Source organism: Miniopterus natalensis, chromosome 17 (assembly GCF_054644295.1).
Source record: "Miniopterus natalensis isolate mMinNat1 chromosome 17, mMinNat1.hap1, whole genome shotgun sequence".
Lineage (NCBI taxonomy): Eukaryota > Metazoa > Chordata > Mammalia > Chiroptera > Miniopteridae > Miniopterus > Miniopterus natalensis.
The window spans coordinates 38,167,023-38,191,827 of NC_142097.1; the positions used below are offsets into that span (position 1 = coordinate 38,167,023).

At 37.6% G+C, this 24,805-nt stretch overlaps 1 protein-coding gene across 1 annotated transcript in view; it reads left to right on the forward strand.

Moving 5' to 3' along the window:
- The window catches only part of CEP112 (centrosomal protein 112), a 214,867-nt gene that overhangs the window by 46,531 nt on the left and 143,531 nt on the right, over nt 1-24,805 (forward strand). Inside the window, exons 12-16 of the mRNA XM_016214517.2 lie at nt 1,202-1,356; nt 1,672-1,801; nt 2,659-2,751; nt 3,912-3,971; nt 9,462-9,541. Coding sequence (XP_016070003.2) covers nt 1,202-1,356; nt 1,672-1,801; nt 2,659-2,751; nt 3,912-3,971; nt 9,462-9,541 — 518 coding nt within the window. The remainder of the gene's footprint in view (nt 1-1,201; nt 1,357-1,671; nt 1,802-2,658; nt 2,752-3,911; nt 3,972-9,461; nt 9,542-24,805) is intronic.

Below are 24,805 nucleotides of genomic sequence, written 5' to 3' on the forward strand. Positions count from 1 at the left end.
TTGAGCAGAGGGACCGTTAGTACAGAGGCAGGATGAATGGGGCAGAGGGAGGGGTCTGAGCATCAGATGTGTGTTGGGCTCTGAGCTGGGAATTGTACGTATTTTAAAAAGTTAATCTATATATAGGTTATGTTTTTAAGTTAGATATAATTATTTCCATTTCTCAGAGTTGGAAGCTATTGCACCAAAATTTAAATTATGTACCTAATCCATATTGTAATAAAGAAAGGATAGTTTGAGGCGTTGGGGTTGTAATATTATGTAACTTTAAGTAGTTACCTTAGAAAGAGTATGAAAATATACTCATCAATTGGAACATCATCATAACCTTTTCTGATTACTCACACTTACTGGAAGTGTAATTGTTAAATGTAAATTAGCTGTCATTTTGTAATGTATATAAATATCCAATCACTGTGATGCATTCCTGAAATAAGTAGGGCAGTGTATGCCAATCATACTTCAATAAAAACATCAGTTGTCCTTCTAGCTAATGCTTGCTTACCCCAATTTCAGATGGAGTACATAGTCGTAAACTCCTTTATTTAGTTCTAGAAAGATGAAAAATTCAAAACAACAACTATCAAACAATAGGGAAATGATTTAATTATGTGATAATTTTGAAGACTGGAAAAATGAAGTGCTTCTGATAAGATGGTGAGTTTAAAAATAAACCCAATGAAAATCATGTTCACTAACATTGCAGCTGTTAATAAAACATTCCTATTCACTGTATGATAATACATGTTTCACATGCCATGGCTCTGATATTAAAATATTTGGGTTATGAATTGCCTTTTCAAAAATATTATTATATTGCTTTTATCATTTTTAGAAGTTTCTAAAACTTCAGATGAAGAGCAAAAACCCTGCTAAGTACTCAGCTAACAATATAAATTCCTTAAGTTACATGAAGAAAATGTAACCTTCCTGAGGACAGGGACTTCAGTAAATATTTGCTGAATGAATGAATGGCTGAAAGCATATACACATGATGATCTTTCTTTTATAGTAGAAAGCACTTTTTAAAAAGACTTGGTTAATTTAGAGGTTGGTTTAATTTTTATTAGTATGGTTATGATACATTTGTTTTCTCTGTTCTTATCTCTAATAGGGTATATATTTTCTTCAGGCTCCTTAATGATACTGAAGTGTTACAAAATCAGTGAGAGGCTTTTTTAACAATGACCTATTGTTTCAGAACCAGATGGTCAAAGAGCTGGAGTCCCGTGTCCAGCAGCTGACTGGAGAAGCAGAGAACAGTAATTTACAGAAGCAGAAATTAATGCAAGAAAAATTGGAACTTGAGAGATGTTACCAGATAACATGTAGTGAGTTACAAGAAGTAAAGGCAAGGTATTGTCTGAAGTCAGATGTCTCAGGTGTGGCTGTAAAGGACTGATATTAACTCTGTAAAGTATCTGCCAAAATTAATCACACCTTGTACATTAACTTTGGTGGTTTCCAACCTAAATACTGCCACTTATTTATTTTTTAAAGTCCTATTTAACATAAGAATCACAGTGCTTTAAAAAAAGTTGATTAAAAATGTAGATAATTATTTGATATATTGAAAGATAATGGATTTGGATTTGGTTGACTAAAAAAATCCATTGTAGGAATTGATTTTAAGTATATTGGGAATGTATTTTATTCTCTTACTGCTTTTAGGCGCAATACACTGCATAAAGAGAAAGATCATCTCATAAATGATTATGAGCAAAACCTGAAACTATTACAAACCAAGTATGATACTGATGTAAACCTTCTGAAAAAGGAACACACACTTTCAGCTTCTAAGGTATTATATATATATGCTGGTTTATGTGCATACAAAGTAATTTATATATATGTAACATACAAAGTAGTAATTTACTTTCCTACCTATAGTAAAGGTAGCTTATAGCCCTAGGTAGCCATGTAGAAGGTATTTAGAAATTAGTCTCCTTTGCTTTATTTTTGAAATAACTGAAATAACTTTTATTGGCATTTAAAATGCTTAAAATACAATAAATGCCTAATATATGGCATGACATAAATATTTAATAAACTGAATTCTGCCATAATAAGTTAATCCTTGTACCAAAGTTTTTAAAAAAGGAAACATTAAAATCCAAGAAATGCTTAGTTGTGCCAATAATACATTTTTGGGGGTAACTATATGCATTATTGCCATTATTATTTTGACATCTGGGTTATATTGTAGTTTTCCTGTCATCCTATGCCCACAGACACCCCATGGGCACTCATACACTTTGTGTCCAAGAATTGGCACTTTCTGCAAAGAGAATCCCGGAGCTACTTCTCAGATAGTCAATTATGTGGTATTTTATGAATTAAACGTTCTAGTGGATTTGGTTTTAAAAGTAAAATTTGAGAAGTTTTCTGTAAAACTTTCTTTTCCTGTAAAACCAACTATTTCTCCATTACTATTATACATACATAACTTTAAATACAGCACAGAATTTAATATATATTTTTACTTTAAAAGATGAATATTTTTATTTTTTAAAAAACATTTAAATTTAGGTTTATAGATCATTTTAATTTTGATTGAACCTTCAGTGGGGAAAAGGTAAATTTATTCGACCAGAAATTGTAAAATGGTACCAAAATCAATATTCTGTTTTTTTATTATTATTTTTAAAATCCTTCTAGGCATCTGGTACGATTAAAGAATTGGAACAGAACATCTGTCAGTTAAAACAGCAGTTACAGGAATCAGAGCTTCAAAGAAAGCAGCAGCTGAAGGTGAGCCTTGCATTTTTCACAGAACAGTGGCTAAAACTCACCTTTCTTTTTCTTGATTTATATGTACAAATAAGAGTAAAAAAACCCTTAAAAATGTAAGTAGCCATTTCTGATTCTTTTGTTGCATTGTATCATTTTTTCATCTTATTTATTTTACTTCTTTTAACAAAAATAATGATGTAATGGGACATAGAGAGTAAAGAACAATCATTTTAATTTGAATAATCTTTCTTTTGATAATTAATTTTAAAATAAATTTTATTTAAATATATTATTTTTGTTTATTTATTTGACATATAATTGACATACAGTACCCTCTTAGTTCCAGGTGTGCATCATGGTGATTTAATATTTATATACATTAGGAAATGACCCCTACGATAAGTCTAGTTACCATCTGGCACCATACAAAGCCATTACACTGTTAACTGACTGAATTCCCTGTGCTGGGCGTTTCATCCCCGTGACTCTCGCTTTATAACTGGAAGTTTTAGTGCCTCTTTATCCCCTCCTCTTCATCTGTTTTGCCCACCCCCCAACCCCATCCCCTTTGGTAACCACTGGTTTGTTTCCTGTATCTATGAGTCTGTGTCTGTTTTGCTTCCTTTGTTTGTTTGTTTTGTTTAGATTTCACATGTAAGTGAAGTCATGTGGTATTTGGCTTCCTCTGACTTATTTCACTCAGCACAATACCCTCTAGGTTCTAAGAATGACTGTCCTCCTTTGAGATATTATCTGCCAATCCTCATAATCAATCAGTCAATCAATCAGTCTCTCTCACCTTTTAGATCTTTCCTTTTTCCTCATGGTCAAAAAATGCCAGGGGCTGGTATATGGTATAACTTCATCATTCCCATATTCATTCAGTTGGTCATTTTAAGTAATCTCCTAATCCTGAGGGTCAGAAAGTTTCTCTTCCTCTGTAAAGTAAGTACTTTGAAGAGTAGTAATTTCTTTAGATAATTAGGGTTTTATGACCTCTAACCTAAAGCTAATCATGTTTCTACTTGTAGTTTAGAAAATTGGACAGGCTGGGTGCTCTTACTCTTATTCGAAACTCAATGTTTGTCATCAAGTAGATTTATTTCATTAGATTACTAATTTTATTAACTCTAGTAGTGATTTAAAGTGTAATAAAACAAAATATTTATCATTCACAGGATCAAGAAAATAAGTTTCAAATGGAGAAAAGTCATTTAAAACGCACCTATGAAAAAAAGGTAATACATTTTGTGGGAAGCTGCACTTGAAATAGCACGTGAGATGATTAAGGATGAGGGTTGATTTTTATAAAGACATGCTTTCTAGCCCTTAAGAATAATTTATTTCTAAGATTATTTCAGCTAGCCAATAATCAAATTTCACTTTTTAATTTTTTGTTTATAAACAGCTTCAGTTCTCTTATTAGTTATATCAACATTAAAAAACCACTTATATGTTATATTTAATGAGCAAAGAGTATATTCTATATGTTAACCTCTCATAATAGCACTCTAAAATTATATTTTCTATCATTTAAAAAATATGATACAGTTCATGGGAGTTACTTGTATTTTGTTGTGTCATACATATACTAAGAACTCTAAATGTTTAACCAAAGATGATAAAACAGTGAAAGAGTTGTCTTCTAAAATATTGATTAATAGTTGTTTCTTGTCATTTAGAATAGTGAATATTTCTCCTGAAATAAGCTGATATCCTTGTCATCAGAAATACTGGGGCATTGACACACTGTTAACACCTTCGGCAATAAAATGCAGAATTCTATAGTTTGTGACTTAACTTCAGTTCCGAATTTCTTGTTTGCTATATAACATAGAAAGTAAAAGAGTAGTTGAAACAGCAAAGATTTTGCTGCTGCATTTGTAATTATTTACTGTTCTAACATTTACCAAATTAAGGCATTTGTAAAATACGCAGGTAACAGAAAATGCAAAAAAGGTCAACCCTTCAACTAATTAAAAATACATACAAATGAAAATTATACAGGTTTTATAGCACAAAGATGTTAAAAAACTGTACTGTCACCTCTGATCTACCCATATAGTGACTCAGCAGATAGTCATTAAATGCTTTCATGGGGCGAATATTGTACTAGATCCTGGGTTGGGGAGGAGGGGGGAACTAGACACAGACTCTGTTCCCAGGAGCTTCATGTCTGGGAAGAACGGTCTGTCATTTGGAAAAGTGGGAATTTCCACCAATGTGTATTGATCTGAGTATGTGCTCTTTAAGATTATAATAGATTTTCTTATCGCTGAAGTTTTGTTTTGTTTTTGCCGCATTTTGAATGCAGCTCAATGCAAGATCTTAAATATACTTTATGTTTACAAAATGGTTTCTGAACGGGAGAGGGAACTGTTGCTTTCACTGAGATGTAGAAGTTTTTCAGTTTCTGCTGTTGAGCCGTGAGGCTTCATAAATATTTTACTCACTAAAGGAAGGCCCTACATTCTGATAAGCCTCGCTCCGCACTGTAGGAGGCAGCCACGTCCTCTGGTGCACGTTTTAGTCCATTGTTCATTCTCCGGCACCGTCTGGCTTCCCGTCCATGAAGCAGCACCTTCCCGCCTCCACCCCTGGCCTCACACTCTGAGGCCAGTCCTCCCCCGAGAGGTGCTATCTGTGTACCTGTGAGACAGACAGAGGGTCTCCCCCACCAGGTGAGCTGAGGTTACTGGGTCAGCCCCTCCGCCTGCGGGGCACAAACAAGAAACAGTGGGTTAGAGCTCAGTTCACTGTACCCTGCCGCCTTCCCATTCCTGTCACTCACTGCAGGGAGCAGACCAAGATCCACTCTCGGGCACCTGGCTTCAGCTTTCCCCTCTCCGCGCGGCGTCCCTCGGCCTAGCTTTTCAGTAATGGAGCTAGTTAAAGTGTGTTAATTGTTTGCAGTGTAAATAAGACACGTTTAAATAATAGCAGCTTTTACAAGAATAGCCCATTTGTTCATATTGCACACATTCCCACATTATTTATAATGGAAGGAAAATGCTGCTCGGTGTGTCCCTTTTTATTTTACAGTTAATTCTGTAATCTCCCCCTTTTAAATTGACATCTTTCTTCTTCCTGTATTAAACCTGCTGTGATCTCTGTCCTTGAAGATTTGATGTCTTGTGCCCCCCTCAGGGAATATCCCTTTTGACTGCTCAGAGAGCTGACATAAATCTTCCATAGCCCTGGACTGTGAAACTGGATCTTGAAGTGGGATGTGTAGGCCTTTTGTTTGCTAGGCAGTGTTCCAGGTGTGACAGGTGTGCACGTTCACCGACTGGGTATAAAACTGAGTCCTGTGTATCTGTTCGGGGGAGGAAATGCCATCTGAATGACACTGTTTCCTCAGGCCAGTAGGAAAGCAGCACGAGAGGGCCTCGCTTGTCTTTGAGGTGAGAGAAACACGTCAGGTGCCGTCCCTAATTTAGGTGCACACATTATCTCGGGGTCTTTATTGATCTCTGGTGGCTGTTGCCCGCTCTTAAGATCTTTGAACATCAAACAAATAATAGGTAGTAAAACTGAATGTCATTGTGTGATGAAGTGTCCTAATCGGTTAAATCAGGAAATGGTTAGGCTAAATGAGTTTACTAGCAAGGAAACACCTGCCTCCTACAAAGAACCCACTGCTTGTTTTCCAAACAGGCGCCGGAGAGGGAAAGATGGTGGTGTTTACCTAAAGACGCTCACGAGACAGATGCTAAGCACGTAGATTCAACAATGTGCTAGAATTAAATACCTACTTATAATAGTTGTGATGTAACTCTGTAACAAATGAGCTATACCATCTGATCAGGTTCAAAGCCACTTAACATAGTTATTCCAGTGGTTAGCATGTGTATATAATTCTTTTAATTAGGTTAAAAATAATTTAAAATTTCCACAGCCTTACATATAATATATTGTGTACTATTTTCCAACTACTACTGGCATGATTTTCTTTAAGCGGACACGTGCCTTGAGTGAAGCCTTCACGTGCCTTGAGTGAAGCCTTCAGGAATGAGTTTGTGCAGCGAGACGATTTATAGAAGGCCCGCAGCCCAGCCCCGTTTCTCATGCCGGGAAGTCGAGGTTGGAGCAGCCGGGAGGCGCGGTGGCGTCACCCCGCTCGTCGACGCGGGGGCAGCCACTGCTCAGTGCTCTGCGCTGTGCGGTGGGGTCCGCCACAGTTCATCTGCCTCCTTATAAGTAGCAGACTCTGCATCTTATTTCTACAAGAATGCATTTCCTGCTTAAATTCTTAGGGTGAAAGGGAATAAAGTAAACATTTAGTAAATGTTCACTAAGAGTGTTTACGGCTACTTAAATCTTAAATTATTTACAATTTAAATCACAGCACCCTCACTTTGGAGAACATGTGCTGTGTCCTTGACTTTTTTGTTTGCTTTTCATTATTTAAAGTATTTAAATTCATTTTGGATCTTAACAATGTGTAGTGGGAAAAGGGTTACAAGCAAATCCGTTCAAGCGCCTTCTTCATTCCCATAAAAAAGGGGGGGGCATTATCTCCATTGCCCAAAACTACCCGAGACATAGGTGAAAACTAGAAATATAATCCAAAAGGCCCTTAAATATACGATGCAGATATATTCAATTAAGCACAAACAGACAGACTAACCCGGAGCAGCACTTGTGGACTGTTGCAGTGAGAGCAGGTACTGACTGCGAGCTGGGGATATGACAGTAAGTGAGAAGCAGCTTCGCGCTCTCAGGAGCCCCCAGCTCAAAGGTCTGTGCTCTGACTCTCGAACATCTAATTCAGAGGGAAGTCCCCCCCTCCCATTCCTGCCAGACAAATGGCTCCTACAGTTTCAGAAGCATAAATTAGATCAAGGTGCTTGAGCCAGTGCACTGACCATCTTTGGGAAGTGGCCGCTGAGCAGTTGACAGGAGGGTAAGGGTGACTCGAGAAAGCTAAAAAGCACCTGCAAGATCTCAAAACTCTGAGCAGCTCTGAAAGGGCAAACGAGTCCATCTAAGGGAATCACTGGATCGTGGTACCCTGTGATCTGGGGTGTGCACAGTGACCTTGAGTGTTCAAGAAAATGTTTGTGTCTGGAGTATTTAGTCTGAGACCATAACGATGATAATTTTTAACAGTTGTCGAGCATTTATTATGTCCCCAGTATAGTTGTGGGAGCTTTACATGGACTAACATTAACTCATCACAGTTCTTTACATATTCCCTGTTGTTCCCATGTCTCGGATGAGGCAGCTGAGGCCCAGCGCTGAGTAGCTTGTGAAGGCCTGGGGACAAACCCATGCAGTCTGACTCAGAGCTTGCTCTCATAACCACCATGTAATTTTACATAGAGTTTTCTCAAAAATGGTTAATTTTTTTGAAGTTTCACTTAAAGGGGTAAATTTCAATTATGCTTTCATGCAGAGTTCTAAGTGCCAGAAAACAATTGAGCAGTGAGTACAGGGGAAGCCCCTGCTAGCCCAGCACATTGAGGCACAGTCCTGACGTGTAAACTACAGTGACTCATCAGAAACTCTGATAGCCGCCGCCTCCTTGTTAGCTTCCCACACAGGGAATGTATTGTTTCCCAGGATCAGAGAGTGGGTGTGGAGAAAACCCCTCCTCTTAGAAACCCCCAAACCCTCTTGGGGATTTCCTGGGATCTGGATTTTAGCTGCAGCTCTGAGACCACACTGGGAGACATATGATAGAAGCAAGGTCGTGCCCCTGTACTTTGTGTCAAGCACCAAATCTCAGCAGATGATACACCCTTCAAGGGTGAGGCGAAAAGTCGAAATGGGTCAGGGAACATAGGGTTTCTGAGTGAACTAGATCTCCAGCCAAACTATTGTAAATAGCCAACCACAGGTATTTTTGGCCAGCACCGATTCAGAGTTTGGGAAGGTTTGTGATGGTGTGTGTGTTTCGTTGGTTTTGCTCTTGTCACCCCCTCTCCTGTCCCCTGTGCCCAGCAGTTGCACCTTCAGCCTCACCTGGGCTGGCAGCAGCTCTGTCGCTGGCCGGTATCTGCACCCCTGCAAATGGCTAGTTTTCTGCACCCTCGGTGGCCGTGTGTGTGGCACCGGGGCTGCTCTCTTGCGCCTCCCGCTCCCTCCAGCTGTACCTGAGTCTCCTTTCCCTGGCTTTAGGTCCATTGATGTCCACACTGGGTATGCTTATCTGCACCTGCATAGGAAGTTTTCCGTGAGGCAAAATTTTCATTAGTTGTTATTACTCGTGCTGCCATCACACCTATCAAAGGGTGACACATTTAGGAAACAGACACTCATGGTGAGGGGCTTTCTCCCAAACTCAGTAAACAGTTCAATGAATCATCCCCAGCAGTGGGGAGGACTGTTGCCGTCACCCATGTGTTTGGTAATATGACACATTACTAACTGTATTCTTCCGAATCTCAGGAGATCCCTTTTCTTTGGCTAATATGTAACTGTTTAAAACATCCAAGTGATTCCTCCCTTTTTGAGTGTTGTGCGTATCAGTTTATTTTACAGGGAATCCACATGCAGGTAGATTCAAACAGTTATTCACTTTGACCAGAAAATTGGTGCTGGAAGCGGAGTATTGAAATGGTTAGATGGCAGGTGATTGTGGTTAACCCAGTCTCCCTCCTGAAACATTGAAATCTAACTTTATATTAAAAATGCGCTTAAGGTTGCTGTCCTATTGTTTGTATGTGTCCTTTGAGCAAACTTTACTGGTCTTCTAATAAGTTTTACACGTCTCGTCACTGCAGGTTCATGACTTGCAGAGTGAACTTGATAAAGAAAAACACGACACTCAAAAGAAAATGCATACGTTTGAGGAAGTTTTAAAGTGAGTAAAACTGTACTATATTTAATTTTAAAAATACTCTTATTCTCAATTGTGAGCCAAATTAAGTAGCTAGAACCTGAACATCGTATTTTTATAATAGCCTTGCTCTGGTTTAGTTTGAGTCAATTTCTGTCATGAATCTCTATTTTCAGAATTTTATTGTTAGCCAATATTTTTTTTTTTTTGAAAAAAGGAAAAATCAGCTGTTTTAAAGTGATAGGAATATAAGAAAATAGAATGTAGTAGTTTCATATGCTTTCTTCTTCTTAAGTAAAAACAGATTTAAAGAAACAGTAAGATTTAGGTCTCAGAACATGTAGAAATTCCTCTGTAGATTTTTTGGAGAATGTGGATAATGAAATCTTCCAGTCACATTTGAAAATGAGCTACTATATAGGCACTGGGTAGGAAAGGTTCTGACTCTTGATATAAAATTTAAACATGCACATTAAAATACTAGATTTTATTTGTCTTCTCCATTTGTTCACTAAATTGATTAGGCCCGACTTATCGCTAGGTTTTATTTTGCAGTTTTTAGGTGGAAAACGTTGATTTACTCAATAAATATTGAGTTCCCACCATGTCTCGGGCGATGTGTAGTCCCTCCCCAGAGGACCTTATAGTCCAGGTGGAAAGATATTTAAGAACTTTGGTAATTATACTACAGAGTGATAAGAACTTTAATGGGAGCAAGGTTCCCAGGGTACCTGACCCAAGAAAGTGATTTAAGAAGGAAAGCTTACTTGAGCTCAGCATACCTACCTAACTCCCAGAGAACTGGCTAAGTCCATTCTTCTCGCTTCCCCAAGCCTACAAATAGGAATCACTTACAGAAAGGCCAAAAACCCACCCTGGATCAAACAAACTTAGTATCAAATTCTGTCTGGGAAGGTTCCGTAGCCCTTCCCTCTCCCCTACTTTTTGTTAAAATGTATTGGTGGAGTTGCTGAGCAGAACATGTAAAGGAATTCGTGTACCACAGCATCACAGGCTATCGTCTTTGTATCTACACAAGGACTCAGTGCTTATTTGTTCACATCACCACATGTGAATTAGATGAAGTCAGAACAGAACTATAATATTTATTAAACATTAAGTCAAATAGTTGTATTTTGTACTCCAACTTGATTAATGACAGATCTCGGGGATTCAGAGGGGACGCCCTTCCTGAGTCCTCATCGACACATTTGTTTCCTCCTTAAAACGTTGATTAACAGCTTTGTTCATTTATTCAATATATTGCAGTTTAATTTCTCTTTTGTCCTACTTTGTCTGTGTTCTTTTGTAATTTTATACATTTTTAATTGGCTTGTTGATTTGCATTTTATATCTCTACAGGAAGAGATGATCCCTTTAAATAACAGTAAATTGACAAATATTTGTTTAGTACTTACAATGTCCATATGTTGTAGCATATTCTACAGGAAATAGAGGGCTTAGACGGTATAACTCAAGACGCAGGCTGTTCTTAAAGACTTTATAGCCTAGATTAGGCATTTGAAATACTTAGAGTACTAGGCATTAAGTTGTCGACAGCAAGGGCAGTTGGAATTCAGAAAGATTTTTTCAGTGGGATAGTGGGAGTTTGTGTAAAACAGTGTAGTATCTTTTAATGCTTACTCATAGATTATGAAAGAACCTTGAAACTTCTATAGTTTTCTATGTACGTACAACATAATCATTTACTGAACCAAGTAACACTATGGCTTTAAAGGTCTTTACCAAAAATGCCAAATTTTACTTAGAGTTTAAAAAGCTGTTTTAGATTTTTAATAAAATTCCCCCATGGACCTGTTTCCCCCATTCCCTATGTTAGTGATGCCTTCATTTTGACTGAATGTATGATCCTGACAGTGTAGCACCTGGAGAGCAGGTGTAATCTGGTCTGAAAGCAAAGAGTTAGTGTGTGGTCTGAACTTCAAAGTAAACAGTGCAAGCTGCCTATTTTCCCAAAGGAAAGTATTCTTGGGGTGGGGGTGGGGAGCTGCTACTGCTTTTGAATCTAAGAATAGAGTTAGACCCAGTTAGTCCAGAAATAATTCCATTTTTCTAAAAGACTGCTATATTATATAGAAATTTACCTTGATTATTAGAAAAGTTTTTCTTTAGTGTATATACACAAAGGTGAAAAATCTCCGTTTTAGAATGTAGTGGCACTTGTTCATTTAATCTTTCATTCGCTCGTGAGATCTCGTTTCTGTTGTGCATGTGGCATGGTGGTGGCGGGCAGCAGAGAGCAGCCTTGTCCACGTGAGCTCGCACCCGCGCGTGCGACAAAGGCATCAACTCGGCCTTTGGCTAAGAGCTCAGGTTGATGCTGCAGTACTTATTTTTATTTTAGAGGAACACTGATTTGCAATTAAAGCTGCTTTGTCTGTTGTTACTGTTTATCAGAGCTAAGGCTATTTTAATAGCACCATCCTACCGTTCACAATTCTTATTCTGCACACACCCTAGACCTTTTTGCTTCCCATTTCATTTTTATTGTAGATCATTTTTAATAACTTCCAGTAACTGAAAGTTATAACTGTAAATGGTATGAATTGTATATGTTCATTTTTTCATTTGTCAAAGATAAGTGATTAAAGTATAAGAAAAACTTAGTAGACTAATGAATGGATATGACCATATATAATAAAATAATATGGTGTGCCTCTTTGAAGCACTAACACTGAAAAAGTACATCTTTTTTGGAGGAGTTAAAAATCTATAAACAGTAGATGTAGATAGTATAGATTTGGTTTGTTCTTGTTAAAGTACTCATCGAAACATTGCAAAGTTATCGTTCTGATTGATACCTTTTCCAAACTCTTCTTTTACAGTAAAAGACAAAAATACCTTGAAAAAGATTTATTCTGATCCAGTTTAACTTTTTGCATTGTCAGATTGTAAACATTATAAATATTTCTACTCTGATACACACTTATATATATAAAGCATATGTTTCTCAGTTGGTATTGAAAATATGTAGTAGAAATTTCACTAGAACCTATAATATTGGTCTTCAGATGATATGGTTATTTATAAATGACCCCACAGGAAGTAAGCCCTTCTTGAACTAAATAAAACATTGTTTTGGTTGTAGTTGTGGTATATACATGGAATTTCTATCCAGAACTCTTTAGAATTCTACTGATTTTTTTAATGCTGATTCCAGACAGCACTATGAGTTTGCAATTCTTTAAGGGTTATATCATTTAAATAATTGATGAATATAAGAAAAGTAAATAATAGTAATTCTTATTAGAGTTCATTTCAATAAGTAAATAGTTCCTGTATTTCTTTTTCTTTTTTAAAAATTAGGTTTTGAGTTAGGGTTAAGTTTTCTTTTATATTTTATTTTTCAATTACAGTTTACATTCAGTATTATTTTGTATTAGTTTCAGGTGGACAGCATAGTGTTTAGACAATCATATACTTTACAAAGTGTTTTCCCTATATTTCCAGTACCCACCTGGCTCTGTACATAGTTATTACAATATTGTTGACTATATTTCTTACGCTGTACTTTACAGCCCCTTGACTATTTTGTAACAGTTCCTATACTTGCAATTCCAGCGCAGGTTATGAGCTGTGTGACCTTGGGAAGGTGCTTCACTTCTCCGTGATTCAGGCTTCACATCTGTAAACTGAGAATAATAATGAGATACTTGCATATAGTTTGAATCTCTCCCAGTAAGAATATTGCATGTTACTTTTGTAGCTTAAAACAATAGTAAAGACAAAAGAAACCCATAAAGATTTTAAAAGGAAGAATTCTAAAACATTAATAATGGTTACCCCTAGTTGGTGAGCAGATGAGATTAAATTTTTTTCTACATTTTACATATTTTAAAATAAATGTGTCCAGCAACTGTTCAGCGTTGTGAGACACTGTCAACTTGTCCCAAATCACATAGTCAGCATGGGCTAGAGCAGGCTGTAAAACTTGAGTCTCTGAAATATCCAGAGTCTAGTTATTTGGGATTTTTGACTGAAAAAACCTTTTATGTATTTCATAGAATAAGTGGGTAGGTGATAAGGTTGAAGTTACATTATTTTTTTTACAAGTGAGATTATTTCTGGACTAGAATCTAAAGACTGCCTGCCACAATGTTTTCCGAGAAGCAATTAGGAGGACTCTGAGATATGGGAAACACAGTTTCCTAGTAAGCGTACAATTAGGACATTTTAAACAAGAATAAAAGGTGTTATCCGTGGAAGACTACAGTACCTTTTAGACATACTTTACGTTTTCTCCTTGTGGAAATTCACAAGTAATCCTTACAGTTTCGTTTTCCATTTTTATTTATCAATCTTATTTTGTAAACCTGAAGATGATTGTATCTCACATATTTGGATTCCTAATGTTAGAGCAGATTGCCCTGCACTAGTATCAGTTCCAAGAGAGTAAGGCACTGTGCACTGGGTACCAGTCGCTGGGGAGGAGCCCAACCACATGGAAGAGAGCAAGCTCTTCACAGTCCTGGCCACCAGGAATGGAAGGGTGTCACCAGGAACACAGCCCAAGCAAGCACTGAATGGAGAAGCCATCAGCTTCCGCAGTGGGTGTGGTCCCCCACGGGCAGTGGGTGTGTCCTAATGGCCAATGCAGGGCAATTTGCCTACCCCACCTGTGCTACAGTGGAAAGGTCCTGTCCTCTCCAGACAGACAGAACACCAGTGTTGGCCAGGTGTCCTTGTGATGCACATACTTCAAGCGAAGACAAAAGAGCATTCTTGGAGCTGAAACTCGGAGATATTCCCACACCAGATAATAAGCACAGGCCAGGCTCTGTGGGCTCTCTATCTCTTGGTAAGGAAGTGTTCCAAGCCACAAATGCAGGAGATCACACAGTATTTGTCTTTCTCTGTCTGACTTATTTCACTGTGCATAATGCTGTCAAGGTCCATCCATGTCATTGCAAATGGCAGGTTTCCTCATTTTTTATGGCTGAATAATATTCCGTTGTACATACACATACCACAACTTCTTTATTTAGTCATCCATTAATGGACTCTTAGGTTACTTATGTGTCTTGCAAATAATGCTGCTATGAACATGGGGTGTAGAGATTTTTTAAGTTAGTGTTTTTGTTTTCTTTGAGTATATTCCCAGAGCAAAATTGCTAGATCATCATACTCTCCTATATAACATCATATCATTTTTAATTTTTTGAGGCTCCTCCATACTGTTTTCCATAGTTCTGCCATTATTTCTTTAAATTAGCTTCCTACCCCTTCCCCCTGTCTTCTCCTTCTGAAACACAATATTTTAGAAATTGGTTCTTTTGATGTATTTTATAGCTTACATAGGCTTTCTTCATTCTTTTTCATTCTTTTTTCTTTGTTCTCCTCTGACTAACTTAAAAGTTCCTGCCTTCTGTCTCACAGGTTCTTTCTTTTGCTTAATCCGTACTGCTCTTGATGCTCTCTAGGGCATTTTTCATTTCATGCACTGTATTCTTTAATCCAGAATTTCTGTTTGCTCCCTTTTTAGGATCTCTATTTCTTTGTTAAACTTTTCATTAAGTTTATATATGGTTTTCCTGATTCCATCGAATTGTCTGTCTGTGTTTTCTTGTCTTTCATTGAGTTTGCTGTTTGTACTCTTACAGGGAAATCACGGATCTCCCTGTCTTTGGGGGTCAGTTAAGTTATCATGATCCTTTGGTGGTGTCATATTTCCTTGAATTTTCATGTTCCTTGAAGTTCTGTGTTGCTGTCCTCTCTTTTGCAGTGGCAGTCACCTACTAGGGATCTTCAATAACTGCCCCTTGGAGGTAAATGCCTTCTTTAGCTCTGCTAGTTATTCTGGGACTTTCTCAGACCTTCTAGGGCACATTGCTCCATGCTTCTTCATCTCCTTGGGGCAGAATTCTTAAGCTCATATGCCTTTTCTTGATCCTGCAACATGTCAGGTCAAGTGCTGACAGTCTCTTTTTTGTTTTAACAAAAGTGGCGCTGAAGCTCAAGTTTGCGGCCTCTCTCTGGCCCTTGGATCTGGGCTGGCTATCTGTGTGTTCTCCCTGGCCATCTGCTAGCGCTCACTATGGCTGCCACCATTGGGAGCACACACAGGGAGCCCGCCAAAGGGTGGGGTGTATGTGGGTAAGGTGCACAGAATGCTGGGGTGGCTGAGGGCCTGGGGGGGGAATCTGTGGGTAGGGCACTCCCAGCAGCTCCTGGGCAGGCTTCTTGATGGAATCCATGATGCAGGTAGTAGGATCAGTGTCCCTTTAACACCCTCCTGAGAACCCTGCTGCCTGTCTCACAGCCTCTTTCCTTACCTTAGTTAAGCAGATCAGGATTCAGTTCCCTGGATGGCAGGAGAGAAATGAGCTGCTTTTGCTCAGCATTTCGGTTTGTGAGATACATCGTTACCCAGAATTGTAGTTTACCCGTTCCCAGGTATTGAATAGCATTTTAAAGTGAACACACCACGAGGTATGCGTCCATTCTGCTGTCAGTATCCATTTGGGCAGTTTTTGCTCTGGGGCTGTTATTAATAGTGCTGCTATGTACATTCCTATTATGTTTCCTTTGTAAACACATATACACATTTCTGTTAGACGTGTACTTCCGTGCAGTGTTTACATCGTGCCCAGCCCGGCGCTGTGTGGGAAGGCTAGGCCATTAGGTGATTCGGAGGCATGAGAGAACCAGTGGGAGGGGACAGGGATTCATACTGGTTTGGGACCAAAGGGAGGAAGTTACCAGAGGCCTTTCCTCACTTGTACTCACCCAGCTGTAGTTTTGAACATCGAGTTATGAGAATACAGTCATTATATCAACTTTATTTATTTAGGCGGTTCTAAGACACAAGTGATCTGGTGCGTGGACCTGCTAGTTGGTGAATGGCCGATTAGAAACTAATCGAGCAAGTAAGGAAAAAGTGTGAACATTTCTTAAGGGCTTATTTTTAACATATTCTGTTTTTCTTTTTTATATTGCTCCCTCCAACAAAGAGTTCTGTTATTGGTGGCTCTTTTTTATTGTTTGAAACCATGTAACCATGTTTTCATATACCGTTGCCTCTATAAATACAATTTCACTTGTGCATAGAATTTTTAGAAACAGGTTCTTGATGTTTTCAGGTAATTCAGACTGTTCTTGAATTATATTTTTAGTTGACCTGTTCTGAAGCCAACTTTCAATGTTAGTCATACTCAACAAATGTTCACCATCTGGTTTATTGAAAGTCATTGCATGACATTATTTATTTATACAAAAATTAGCTGCACTTCTTTTGCCTGACTTTATCTATAGTTTTGTTAAAAATGAGGAAATTTATAAAATAGTTTTGGGGTGATATTTTCCTGACAAACTGTCATAAGCTTTTGAAAAAGTCTTTTTCTTGCTCAGTGTACATAGTATTTTAATCTCCTGTTACAGTGGAAAGCAGCTTATTTACCCCTAAAGTTATATTTTTAAAGAAGTTATATTTTTAAACATGAGTGGAAAAGCTTTCCTATACGGTTCTTTTAAATCTCCTTCATTTATCTTTGGTTGCTTGTTTGCTGTTATAAATCAACATTTCTATTGGTAGGAGTAGGGATTAATCTTCAAATACTAATGCCTTAGAGTAAAGATAATAAAACTGCAAAGTTATAATGACAGTGTTTTGTACTTTTACTTGCTAGAAACTAATCTTAAAAGAAGACATAAATGGAATGCTAAGCAATCTTGAGATCATTCAAAGGCGTGGCCTGCATTTTGATTTGGTTTGTTTTCATGGAGCATTGCTCACTGCAGAAATGTGGGTGAAGTTGCAGTTGCAGCAGATAACCTTACAGTTTGCCCAGGAGCTTGAATTTTGAATTTTGGCAGAAAGGGAAAGCTGAGCTAAATCAATCTTGTGTAGGAATTTTAAAGTATAGCTGAAGAATAGAATTCTAAATTCAGTTTTATAGATAGCCAAAATGAGGAGCTGGGACTTGGTCATTTTGTTTGTAAAGTTGGTGAAAAGGAATTAATAGTGATATATACTTTAAAGTGGAAGAAAATGTGAATTAAGGAGCTGTCTAGAGAGAAGCTAAAAGGAAGGCTATAAACTTCAATAGTTAATCTAAAGATTTCTTAATAAGTGAATGAAGATATCTTTACAGGGTCACCTTGATAAGAAATTTTATTCTGTTTAGAAAACAGATTTCTACTTTTAAAACATTTTCTTGTAAGAGTAGGTATAAAAGCTGTTCCACTACAGCATAAAAGTAGCCTGTAACTTTTAATACTTGTTAAAGGCTATGTGGTGTTGGTTTTAACCGAGAATATGTGAATTTAAAGACTAATTAGTTGCATTTGTAAATTTTCAGTATATTTTTTCTATTACTATTATTACTAAAATTAAGACCAGGTACAATTTATAATATATTCCATCAAAATATTTCAGATACTTATATTTGCTTATAATGTTATCTCTAACAGTCTAGATGTTGTATAGAGTTGGGACCATGAAGAAATTATTTGACATGTATGGAATCATTTTAGATTTTACATAACTAGAATTAGATTAATTATATCAAAGTAGGATTAAATGTAACCAGAAATAAATAAATTATAGTTGTGTTATTTAAAAAGTTTATTGTTTGTCTCTGCTATTAAAGTTCTAGGCTAATCCACCATTGTAATGGAGTGTGTATGTTAGAATGAACCTACCGAGGGTACTTGAGGGTGAACTCTGGATACTGACATTGTCCAGTGAGAAAGATTTCAGAGTATCTGTTCATAGGACTCAGAAAATAAGTTTCATCAGTAATAAACTTGTACAATCAAACTCTCAATTTGGTATTAATTTAAATAGTAGATCTCTTTCTGATGATGTCCCCAAGATATATTCTGAACACAGTGGCTTATATACCTGATATATTTACTCATATGTACAGTAAAAGTCATCTAGGAAGTTGGAAGAGAAGGGACCTTAGATGAAGAGATGGAGAGTGCAGAGTGTGTGTGAAGGGACCTGTGAAGATGAACCCGGCTGGAGCAGAAAGCACAGGAGACGGGTGGTCCGGGCTGAGGATCCCAGATCCCCCTGAGGTGGGCAGAAGGATGCCCGTTTTCCCATGGGGAACAGGGTGTGGCTGATGAATCGGTAGCAGTGTGGTTGGTATATGGTGAAAGTGACATTGGAGGGAGACTTACTTTCCTGAATATTTCTCTGCAATAAACTAGGTTTTGAAGGAAGGACAGAAAATGAGCTGGTAGGGAAGAGAGAATTTCCCTGCCCGAGGGAATGAAATGTTTCAGGGACACGAATTTGGTAACATGTTAATGTCCGAGCATGAGCTTAGGAGTAAAGCTAACAGATCTGATTTTCTGGATGAGGGTACTAAACAATAGATAAGCTAATGTCAAACATTCCCACCTTCAGAAAACACGCTTTTATTTCCTCACCGGATTTCCTTTATTCCTCACCAAATCAGAGCTCCTGAAGTTTGATGTCATGAAATTCATCAAAGAAATTTAAAAATTGGTGACTTTTACAAATTCACATCCTCTCGTTTTTCTTATTATTGATATAAAATTTATTCACCTTAGGTGTGGAATACAGAAATGTCAAGGAACTTGGAAGAAACTTGCAGTAATTTGAACCCTAGATCTCTACTCTTAGTGAAAGATATGAAAACACCGCGAAGGGGGGTTTAAACCAGGCCTGGGAACCATCTGTACTGAAAGACTTCCTGCCTTTTGCTGTCTGATTCTTGATTTGGCTTTTACTCTTTAAACGGGTGCTGTGTGACTCTAATTAGAAACATCAAGTTCTGTACTTGGGACGTTAATTGCTCCTTAGCTCCCTCCATCGTGACTCATGTGTAGTTCTGAGAGGTGGTAGTAGTTGACGTTATGACTACGGGGATTCACCTTGTTTAGTAGAGAAAGTTCCAGTTCATCACAAAAACTTTACCACACCCCTAATGTGTAGTCAGTCATTTTGTAGGTTGTGCTTATGATGTGAACATGTATTTATTACACATTTAACATGTTTCATTTTAATAATTTTCTAAGTAATTAACGGGAATATAATAAGTTCACTCTTCTTGCAACTGGTACCATTATGTTTGAGGTTGGACATTATCGATCAATTACTAGAAAGCACTGCTAAACTTAAATTTTTTTGTTTAAAAAGGTTATTTTTAAAGTTTTGTTTAAAAGTATTGTTTTGTATTGATACAGACATTTGCGTGATGTTGAGAAAAGTTATCCCTATACTTTGAAAAGTGTCTAAAAACTATGATTATAATTTCCTCTTAAAAATAGCTTTCTTAAGTCTCAGTGGTGGTGGCGGGGACTTACCTGCCCTCCTTTCTGCAGTCTGCTTGAGCACCTGAAAGCATTTGAGGTGTAGGGCAGCCGAGTTCTCAGTTTGCTGAAAGCATCCCTTAGCCCCACACGCATGTCGGGCCACCCTCCCTCGAAAGCTCAGGGGGAGGGCAAAAGTACGCAGTGACCTCGTTTCACCTGGAAAAGGACATTTCTAGTGTGTTAAGTATTTCTTGGTAGCTGTGCCCCCATAGAACTCTGCATTTCTTCTCACGAGAGCACCCTGCTTTAAACGAGTGTCAGGCGATGTTCGAGAGACCTCTGCGGAGGAGACGTTTATGACTATCCACACGGTGGGTTTAATTTGTAGCATGGGATTTTTAGGCTTGTTGGATGCTTGCTTCAGAAACTCAGCTTGCAAAACCCATTTTAAAAAGCAGTTTATACATTTAGCTTCTTGAGTTTTAGTACAATAGAAGTTTACTTTAGCAATGAAATGTGGTGAAATAAATGTAATCTTGGTGGGGAGCTGATAAACTAAGAAAATATAGCAATACTTCATTTAACATTTTATAGTAACAAAATGATTTTAACATGTATTCCCCTAATTTATCTTCAGAAGAATCTTATGTGGTTGTTTGCTATCATCTGCATTTTCAAGGGAGAAACGGGTTCCGAGAGATGAAGCAGTTTAACCAGTGTGGCATAGCTGAGACTCCATGCAACCCAGGCCTCTGAGGCCTATTGCAGGTCTCTCTTCCTGACAGAATGCTGAATTTTACCTCTTATGTCACTCAGGGATTTCCTTTTCTGCTTTTTTTTTTTTTTAATATGTATTTGTTGATTTCAGAGAGAAGAAGGGAGAGGGAGAAAGAGATAGAAACATCAGTGATGAGAGAGTCATTGATCGGCTGCCTCCTGCATGCCCCCTGCTGGGGACCAAACCTGCAACCTGGGCATGTGCCCTGGCCGGGAATCAAACCACGATCTCCTGGATCATAGGTTGACGTTCAACCACTGAGTTACATTGGCCAGGCGCTTTTCTGCTTTTTTTTAAGTGACTTGATCCAAATGATGCATAGATGGCATCGTATACTAGATATGTCACTGTTTATTACCCAGTTCCCAAGTGGGAGAATGTGCCTCGTCCCCGGCTCCTGACAGCCGCCTACCTGTTCTCTGCATGGGACCACCTCCCTTTCTCTGCCACATTCATCGGGTCCACAGGGGCACCTGATGGAGAGGCAGCACATTCATTTTACTATTCACTTTACCATTATTAGGTACAAAGAGCGTAAGGTCACACAGCTGTTAAGTGGAGGTGCCAGGATCGGAAACTGTGCTTGACTCGAGAGCCCCTGTTCTTAACCACTGTTCTGTCCAGCACTGCCCTCCTCCCTGATCTCGGGAACTTAGAACTGGAAAACCTAGAGACTAAATCAGTGCAGAAGCTGCAAACGTGGAGAGGTACTATGATGAAGGCTGGCTGGGCAGCTAGAGTTTGAGCAGTTATGTTGACGCCGCGAGGAAACGGTGCCGAGGCACTGAGAGAAGTAGAAAAGTTATGAGAAATGCAGCCCGTGTGTAGAAAAGCTTTGTCTGTGCCAGTCCATCTGAGAGCAACACTCACTGAGAGCTGGCGTCTTTATAGCGCTGTAGCCATGTTACTTAGGGAGTGGGAGCTGGAAGATATTTAAAAATTCACTTAAATAGTTATGCTTATTGTTACGAATAGGTTAAATGTGGCCTATACAATGTTACTGCAAAGTATTTATTAAAAAGCACATTTATCTTAGAACAAATAAAGGTGAACTTAAATGTCCCCTCTGTGAAAATGATCACACATTGTCACTAACAAAGTTCGAACTCATGTGGGAATGGCATACTTCTGTGGATTCCCTAGGAATTTTAAGGAAGGTTCATGAAAATCAGCTACCACCGCTTTATCAGGAACACCTAGGGTTTGTCCTGTAGGAATACATTTTCACGTAAACTTGTATAAAATTAGAAAACAATGTTAACATTTTCTATTTCAGAGAGATTAGAGGCCAATAAATGACTTGGGCAGATCACTTAATTCTTCTAAACTTTATTCTTTTCATTTGTGAAAAAAGTAAATCACTTTTTATAGTTATAAAAATGAAATGAAGTAACACAGGAACTGCTTAAACTGTGATGAGCATGGTAAGCACTGATAAATGTTCCTGTGACTGTATTTGCATAGACATTGAAAAATTATGGTTGCACTATAAATGTTAGTTTGTAGCGGTGTCGGTCACTGAAAGTACTGGAAAATATCTATTGTGGCTTTAAAATATGTATTTTTTTATAACTTAGAAATATTTATGATAAACAGAAAACTTCTCTTATTGGTAAATATTGCATTTGTCCTTGGTAAATAAAATCTTCCTACTTATAATTTGATCTATTGTGCACAGCAGTAAATGCGAGTGGGACTGTTCTCCAGCTCCTTTGAAAGATTGAACTGCCTAGGGACAAGGCATGGGTAATATTTGAAGGAAATAAATATTGCAGCTTCACATTTCAGCTTTTTTCTTTATTCCTTTGATCTGGCTTCGGTTTACTTATCATTCTGCCTGAACGGCTCCGCGCTGCCGAGTAACAGGAATGGTCCTGCACCCGTTTCAAAATATTTAGGCTTTGCCGTTTACGGGATGAACATGTATTTCCTCATTATTTACTGACAGACTGTGGCCTGTGAACTGAGATGCATGGTGGGTATGTATGTAGCTCTGCATGTGTGAGGTATAATTTACATAAGGAACTTTTAATCAGTGCTTTCTTAAATATGGAAACATAAGAGGAAGCAACATTATATTTGGGATTTATTTTGAAGTTTAAAGATTTTAAAGGAATTTTTTTTCGCTCTGCACTGTAGCTGTTTTATCTTTAAGGATCATTTTCTCAAGGTTTTCTTATTTTACCATAAAAATGTTAATCACTTTCCTATTTGCTGAGGTAGAGTTTTTAAAACTTATTTATAAACCCATATTATAGGCCAAAGTCAGTTTGGCACAAAATTATTATGGAAAACTTTAAACTGTTTCAACATTTCATTACATTTACTGATATTGCTTTATTTACACTTTATACACAAGTCTTCTGATCTTCTGAAACTGGTTTTCTTGTACAGGCTCTCACTGCCTCTTCCATTTATGTATTCCTATAGTACTTAGAATTTGTCACAAAAATATATAATACTACACTCCTATTTGATTTTTTTCCTTGTATTTTTCTTTCACCTCAGTCAGATTGTAGTTTCTCCAAGATGAGAACCATTTCTTATTGTGTGTCGGTTTTCTGCAGTATTTGACCAAGTGAATCTCAGGCTTTGCTGCCAGAACCTTAGTCTCAGCATCTAGAACACACTAAGTTACCAGGAGGGTAATGCCAGGATCTTTTGAATCATGATTTAAATCCAATTGGCTTCGAAGGACTTACAGACCTCCTAGCAACCACCAATCTGTTTTCTGTTTGAGTTTGGGTTTTTTAGATTTCATAAATAAGTGAGATCATACAGTATTTGTCTTTCGTTGTCAGATGTATTTTACTTAGCATAAGTAAAAAGGACCATCCATGTTGTTGCAAATGACAGGATTTCCTTCTTTATTGCTGAATAATATTTCATTGTATTATGTGTGTGTGTTTGTTTTTTTAATCCATCCATTTGTTAATGAATACTTAGGTTGTTTTAATGTTTTGGCTATTGTAAATAAGAATGCATTGAACATTGGGGGGCAGGTGTGCAGATTTCATTATCTTCAGATATATATCCAAAAGAAGAATTGCTGGAACATATGGTAGTCCTGTTTTTAATTCTTTGAGGAACCTTCATACTGTTTTCCATAGTGACTGTATCAGTTATATTCTCACCAACAGTGCACAAGTGCTCCCTTCATATCCCCACCAACACTTATTATTTTTGTCTTTTTGATGATAGCCATTCTAATAGGTTTGAGGTGATATCTCATTGTGGTTTTGATTTATATTATCCTGATGAAAACAAAACAAACCACTTATTATCTGTCTTTTGATTGTAGTCCTACTAAGTTGCATAATGGTATCTCACTGTGCTTTTGATTTGTATTTTCTTGGTCACTAATGAGACTGAGTGTAGCTTTCATGTGCTTATTGGCCAGTTGTATGTATTCTCTGGAGAAATGTCTATTCAGATTCTTCACCTATTTTTAAAGTGTTATCTTTTTATTATTAGTTTGTAAGGCTACTTTATGTATTCTTGATACAAGTCTCTCTTTAGATATGTGATTTGCAAATATTTTCTCACCTTCTATGGATTTTCTTTTTACCTTTGATAACATCCCTAGCAGGACAAGAGTTTAATTTGCTGAAGTCTGTTTATCTATATTTTATTTTTTTGTTTCTGCTTTTGGTGTCATATCTAAGAAGGTTTAGCTTAGCTCAAGGTAACAAAGATTTACTCCTATGTTTTCTTCTAAGAGTTTTATATTTTTAGCTCTTACAGGTCTGTGGCCCATCTTGAGTTAATTTTCGTAAATTGTGTAAGGAAGGAACTGAACCTTCTTCTTTTGCATGTGGATATTAGTTGTCATAGCACCACTGGTTGTAAGGACTGTTCTTTCCGCACTGGATTGCCTCGGCACCCTTGCTGAAAATCCACCTGTGATCGACGCTTGGGTTCGTTTCTGGAATCTGAATTGACTTATGTCTATCCTATGCCACCAGCATGCTGTTTTTATTACTCTAGCTTTGTAATAAGTTCTTTTTCAAGATTGTTTCACCTAGTCTGGGTCCCTTGCATTTCCATATGAATTTTAGGGTCAGCTTGTCAATTTCTTCAAACTGCCACCTGGGATTTCAACACATTATGTTGAATTTTTAGGTCCATTTGAGGAGTGTTGTCATTTTTCCAACATTAAGACCCATACTAATTTCTGTTTTACCAGGTATTCCTTTCTGACTCTTATAGTTTCAAATGTTTAGATGTCCATAGTTTTTACCTTTTTAACCAAAATTTAGCAG